The sequence below is a fragment of the Limulus polyphemus genome, unplaced genomic scaffold (genome assembly GCF_000517525.1).
Source record: "Limulus polyphemus unplaced genomic scaffold, Limulus_polyphemus-2.1.2 Scaffold1086, whole genome shotgun sequence".
NCBI lineage: Eukaryota > Metazoa > Arthropoda > Merostomata > Xiphosura > Limulidae > Limulus > Limulus polyphemus.
This window is the reverse complement of record NW_013666696.1, coordinates 341639-348831: the sequence shown is the minus strand read 5'-3', so window position 1 is coordinate 348831 and position 7193 is coordinate 341639. Positions and strand designations below refer to the sequence as shown.

Below are 7193 nucleotides of genomic sequence, written 5' to 3'. Positions count from 1 at the left end.
TTAAATCTCTCTGTCTGTTATACAATCCTGGTTAATTGTCAGGCGCACTTGTATACAAGAATAGAGGGCGCCTAGCAAATATTGGATTATTCGTGATGTTCCCCGGTCTTTCTAGGACTCATTACGTGTTACCAGCGTCACATGACTTCTGCTGTCGTAACAGTACTGACATTTAGAAATTATGATCTCCAACACTAAGGCATTTTATATTAATATATCGCAATTTTTGTTGTGTATTTTAGACTAATGCTTTACTAAATTTATTGGACATTTTCAAGTTTTTGTGCATAGTTGTACTTATTGTTTGTTGAAAGAAACGTATAAACTATTTATTTTGTACCGAAAGATCCAAATCCGGCTTATGACGTGAGAAAGGATTTCAGCTTAAATTGACTTTCAGTGGTGTTTGAAGTTTGGCAACCTTACGATTAACAAAGCTTCAACAATTCTTTTTTTGGCATAACTTTTATACATTACTTTGGCTGACTGCCATTTGATTTCATGATCAAGATTCCGCATGCATAAAAAAATAGTACTAATTGTTTGACTTTTTTCAACATAATTTTTTTTACGTACTGTAGGTCTTGTGTATCCATCATCTAGTTTTTTGTGTTAGCTACTGTTATTTTTCTGTGTATCCGATAGTAAACAAGTTTTAAAATCACAGAATACTTTGCGCACACTCCATTGTACCGTGACGCTTCGAAGTGGCTTAGTTATTAAAGTGTATTTCTACCTAGTGTTATCATGGTGAAGTTTATGGAATTTGCATCGTCAAATAGCATTTTCGGGGACGTTTATTTTGGAATTAGTTTTGTTGTTTTAGGTACTGTTTTGATGGGAAGGTAATTTTTTATGTAGTAGTACTAATATTAGCAAAGTTTTGTAAGGTAGGGACTATGTTTACGGCTGTTGGTATTACTCCTTACTAGTAAGAACTGGAAAATGCGAAGTACTGCGGAATTATGGTAAGGTTGTGGCGATCGCGCATCGATATCTGTCATGGTTAGTCAGTGACGGATTGGATTCTAAAATTCTACCGGGAAAGCCCCCCCCCCCCCGTGGGACAGCGGTAAGTCTACGGATTTACAACGCTAAAATCAGGGGTTCGATTCCCCTCGGTGGACACAGCAGGTAGCCCTTAGTGGCTTTGCTATAAACACACACACTCTACCGGGAAAAAAAATACATACCTATGTAAAGTATATGTAATTTAATTTTAAAACACTAGTCTGTAGTACATATTGTACACGATCAGTAATTTTGAAGCCAGAAGCCCTTCACAAGATAACAGTTTCAACATAAATAATGTCAAGTAAATATTTTTTATGCACATCATTATTGGTAGATTTAACATATATATTTTACATATATATATAGGCGTAGATAGAAGATAGCTATATACTCTTTAAAATTGAAGACACATTCGTCAATCAATGTTTATTTACAGAAAACTGAGAATCAGTCCTAACGTATAAGGTAACTTAAGCTAGTTTGAGGATTAAAAACTTACTAAATAACTATTTCAGTTTTCATAATAAATGCCAATTGCCAAAGCCAATAAATTTGAAATAGGCTTACTTTAATTGTAGATATATATTATGTCATACTCCACGTGAACGTGACAACTTTAAAAAATCCGGAAACCATGTAGAGTCAATAGCGAAATTGTTAAAATGCATTGGAAATATACAGATCATTTTGTGAAAATTTATGTATTCAGGATTTCTACAAAATGCCTAAAAATATATATAATTTAGCGGAGTGTCATTTCTTGTGATTTAATTGTCTGCATACCGCATGACCTCTATAGAAAAAGGAAAAAAAAAAGAGTTCTTCAGACAAGGTTATAACTAACCAAAGGCTCCTTTCTCACGAGAAGAGCATTCTTAACAGGATTTGACATGATATGAATTAAAAGTCCTCCGGGGGGACAGCGGTAAATCTTCGGATTTACAATGCTAGAATCAGGGGTTTGATTCCCCACGATGGACACAGCAGATAGCCTGATGTGGCTTTACTATAAGAAGACACACGCGAATTAAAAAAATAAGCCATCTAATTTAGCAAAGTATAAACAGTACTTTTTCAAATACAAATGTATTGATTTTTCACTTCCTTTGATATGATGGAGGCATAATTAATTGAAAATTAATACACATAAACCATACAAACTAATTGTTTTCTTAAAATGTTGGTCATTATTTTTTAATATCAATGAATACAGGATGTATATATAGTTCCATTTCATTTGTTATATGTACTTGTTTCAGCCATTTTTCTTCTACTTCAGTGTTGTCATTGTTTGTAATTAAACATGCTATCACCTTTAATAAATGTCAGGATTTGTATTCTATAAATTGTACACAATAAATACATTCTAGTTTAAATTACACATGCATTTCATCAAGTGGATGTCTTAGAGTTGCATCATTATGGACCATATTATTGTTAGGAAACGCTTCATGCTGTACTGGTTTGGGACCATAGGCTAGCATGTGCTGTACAAGAGAAGCTCGCAAACACAAGGGGGTAATTTAAAATGCCGGTAAGGAATTCTGTAAACTGGGTAGATTTCATGTAGGCCCTTAGAGTGTACTAATAAAGGAAGTTGAAAGAAATCTGTGATGTGACTAGGAACGCCTTTACTCTATACTTTGCTTCTTATTAAATGCATTCAATCAGTAACGAACTTTACCTATATCCTGGATAATAAGAGTAATTAGACTCAATGTTGTAAATATGATTTTATAGGTAGCTATAGAATTTTGCATATGTGTTGCTGTGACTATACTTAAAGTATTGCAGTAAAAAGACCAACAGTTTTCACATCACTCTTAAGTGATAATACTTACCGCAGTGAAAGTATTCATATTAATAAAAATTTATAAAAAAAAGACAACCACACAACTTCAGACTGTGCCAAATGACACGTACCAACTCCATTGGTTCCAAAATTTATTGTGATTGCAGTCATTATACAATTGTTTACTAGGTGCCCAAATTTTGGCCCAATGTACAGTCATTTCTTTTCAAATTTGTACTTAGACCTATATGTACTAAATGGCTTTAACTACGGTTGACAAGAGTTGTATTCTACCTGGTTGACAACTGCCACAACCCTTATACCTTAAAACAGCAGAGTTCAACAAGTTCCATTTTGAGATCTATACATTGTTCACACATTATTTCATTTCGTATCAAACATAAGGAAATAAAAAGGTAACCAGATTATTTTCTGATAATATGTAAGTAAAAACTTTAGATATAAGTTTACAAATTTACAACTTTATGTACATGACAAAAATTATATGGTGAAATCTGAAAGGATATGTTCTCTAAAAAGCATTCAGAGGAAATTATTTTTAACGAAGAAAAAGACACTTATGTATGCCAACTGTAATTTTAATAACAGCATTTGTTGTGCTGATAGTGTGTCTCCACCGAGCAAGTATCTATATAAATATAATAGTACTGTCTGTTGTCTGTCCATGTAACTACTTTGCATGGTGTGGATGGATCTTCACCCAAATTGGTATGAAGACTCATTAGGTCCATGCGGGGGTAAATAAAAAATTTCAGTTTTGTGTTTTTGCACCGCTACTTCGCCCCCAGTTGATGGATCTTCATCAAATTTAGCATGAAGGTTTGTTGGGTCCATGCAGAGATATATGCAAGCTTGCAGTTTCATATTCTATGTTTTGCAGTTTTTATGGGAGTTTTTTACAATTACATATAAGGGAAGCAACTTTTCGTGTCCCAAGATGACCTTTCATTAATCATGAATTTACATAACTTACGTCCAAAGGAAGGGTAGTCTAGCTAGTTCTACAATATAATGCCATTCCATCAAGTATGCTTTAATGTTGCCAGCTTATCGTACGATTGCTAATCGGTTCAAAACTAAATGTGCCTTTAACATATATTGTAACATGAAAACATCTGCCACTTTCCTGCTTTTTTAAACTTCCGGTTTACACAGTGGTATGTGTGCAGTCTTACACGTTGTAAACCGAGTTTAGATACCCGTGGTGAGCAGGGCATAGATAGCCCATTGTGCAGCTTTGTGCTTAATTACAACCAACCGACCTTCCGTTATATAGTCTTGCCGTGTGAATAGACAAGTAAGACGCATCTGCCGTGGCTATAATATTGTTGCGTCAGCGAGTCACATGACTACTGTGACGCCACGTTTCTAGAACTATCCTGTACCTTGGCGAATGCTCTAGTATTTGCTAGATATAGGGTAGTCTGGTATATAAAAGAGGGTGACAACGTGACGCAAGAATGTAATGTGTGTGTAGATAGTGAGTAATTGAACTGCAGTCAGAAGTATTATTGACGTTCGTTGATATAGCGTTTGTTTTAGCGCGATTGTTGAAAATAAGTGTATCGTAAAGTTATATTCGGAAAGAATAAACCAGTTTTATTAAGTAAGGACTTGTGTCGCTAAAGTTTCGTCGGAACGAAGTTACGGAAAATTAATTAACAAACGGAGACGTAACAATATTCTAAGATTATGATGCACGGCGACTGTTGCTATTGGCACTTTCAGTAATTATAACTTTTTTGAGCAGCCGAATCGAAACGTGGGATAAATGTTACGCAGTTGTACAACACTTTAAAAATAAACGTTAAAACTTCTGCAGATGTGGCGTATTAAACTAATAAACCGCCATAAAAATAGTATTTTTAATGCAGTTCTGTATAGTGTGTACTATTATTGATCATTTAGAAACATGATCAATGTGTATTAAATTTCTAAACTAAGGTAAGATGCAACGAACCTTTCTCTTCCTTTCGCTCAGTACTACACTGAGTTTTCTTGCACTTTGCAGTTGCAATAGGGTAAATGGTTTATACAACATTACAATTTTAAATACTACTAATTATTTTTAATTTAAGGTTTAGTTATCGTTAAACATAATTTTATAAATTTACTGATTAGAGCGCCCAAGTGAACTTAAAAACCCTGGTCAACACAGGATACAGCAGATATATCATAGTGTGATTGACATGTTAGTACAATAACATTTTTCTATACTCCCAGTGTTCCACACAACTCAACTGCCTATTTCCAGGTGTCAAAACTAAACATCTAAAGTTGGTTAATGTAAAGTCTAAACAGGCCTGCGCAAATAGTGCAAATTCATCAAAATTACTTTTTCTTTTACTTTATATTGTGTTCATTGAACTTACTGCATGACTGTAATGAAACTTATCATATTACTAGTTTTAAAAGTCGTGAATTTGATTCAAACAATGACAATGTCAAGGTGATATTAATATATACATGCAGTTTAACTTAAGTTAAATCCCCACAAAACTTTTGATTAGTGCTATACATAAACTATGTGATACCTTTCTGGCTCTGATTAACCTTATTTTAATATTAAGTACTATTAAATGAGTTCCTCTCTACATTAAGCATGCTATCCTCATTATTATAACCCAAATCATTACCTTAGACTTGTGAAAAAAGTTATTTGCCAAATACTTGTCCAACTTATCAATTCATCCAAGTCAGTCTATAGTACCTCATCATATACAGATAGAAATAACCAAAAGTTTAATTCCCTCAGCAAATTGTACTAGTTTAGTAATTATGCTTTTATCATTAAGGTAAATAAGAAAAAGTAAAGGCTAAAGTGCTGATTCCTGAGGCTTTCTACAGGTATAAAAAGTTCAATTGGACTGGACTCCACTAATAACCATCTTTTGTTTTCTCTTAGCCAATCACTGTACAAATTATTTACTATTCTTTCCCAAACCTTATGTATATTTTATAAGTGGTCATTAGCTCTACTCCCTATTTCATCAGTTTCTAATTTTCTGGTGTATCACATTAAAATGCATTTGCTTTTTTTGTTTTTACTCTAAAGGTTAAGACTATTTTTGACATACTACATGTGTGAGTAGAGTTTCAATCTGAACAACACTAAAACAAGGAAAATATTTTGTTGTTGTGTGACAGTTTTCAGTACTTTCATCAACTAGTGCTGAAAGTAAACTTTAAAAAAACAGTGTTGTACCTTAGGAGGAGGAGGAGTGGCTTTATATGCAAAATGTGAGTTACATCCTGTTGAAGTTGAGGATATCAAAGATAATAGGAAAGAGATTGAATCCACTTGGGTTTCTATTGGTGGATATAATGGGAAAAGGCTTTTAGTGGGAGTTTGTTACAGACCACCAGATGATACTGATGAAATTAGTGAGAAACTTTACAATGAGATTAAGATTTCAGCTGTTAATGAAGTCATAATTATGGGTGATTTTAATTTCAGGCATATAGATTGGGAAATGCTAGAGTTAAACCATGAGGGAAAAAAGTTTTGGAAACTGTTCAAGATGGCTTTCTTCACCAGTTAGTCAAGGAACCAACTAGAACCAATGCTATTCTAGACTTATTGTTAACTTCAAATACAGAATTGTTTGAGAGGGTTGAAATTGGGGAACATCTGGGTGCAAGTGATCATTGCTCTATTAGGTTTGATGTTTTGCTGCATATGGAGATTGGGAATAATGATATTTTGGTTAAAAGTTTGAAAAAAGTAAATGTAAAAGTAAATTCTGTTGTGAATTGGGCAGCCGAGTTATTTGGAGACACTGATCAGATGTGGGAAAACTTTTAAAGCTAAATTTTTAAATATCCAAGGTAAACATATTCCTTATAGAAAGGAAAGGGTAGCTACAAGTAAAACACCAGGTTGCCTCACAAAGAGTTTAAGAGATAAAATTAAATAAAAGCATTATAAATTTAAATTGACTGGTATGACAGGAGTTATAGAAGATCAAGAAAGTTGGTGAAACAGGAAATTAGGACATCAAAAAGGGTGTGTGAGAAAAGTTTGGCTGAAAATGTAAAAATTAACAGTAAGGGTTTCTTTAAATACATTAAGGGTAAACAAAATGTTAGGAAGGGGTAGGATCCTTGAGGGATGATAAAGGAAGGCTTGTATCTGATGATTATGAGATGGCTGGGTTATTAAATTTTGCTTTTTCTTCGGTTTTTACAAACAAAGATTTAAGCAGTATTCCCCATGTTTAACAGTTGATAGATGGAAACTAGATGACTGCATTAATTCTGAGCTGGTTAAGAAAAAATTGGGAAGTTTAAAAAGTGATAAGGCTCCTGGGCCAGATAATATTTCCCCAAGGATTTTGAAGGACATTAAAGATTGGATATGTGAGCC

The 7193-nt window shown here is 33.7% G+C and overlaps 1 protein-coding gene across 1 annotated transcript in view; it reads left to right on the top strand.

Moving 5' to 3' along the window:
• The first annotated feature begins 694 nt into the window (after positions 1-694).
• The window catches only part of LOC106462064 (retinol dehydrogenase 14-like), a 34660-nt gene continuing 28161 nt past the window's right edge, over positions 695-7193 (top strand). Inside the window, exon 1 of the mRNA XM_013921945.2 lies at positions 695-845. Within this exon, the coding sequence (XP_013777399.2) occupies positions 748-845 (98 nt within the window). The 5' untranslated portion in view covers positions 695-747. The remainder of the gene's footprint in view (positions 846-7193) is intronic.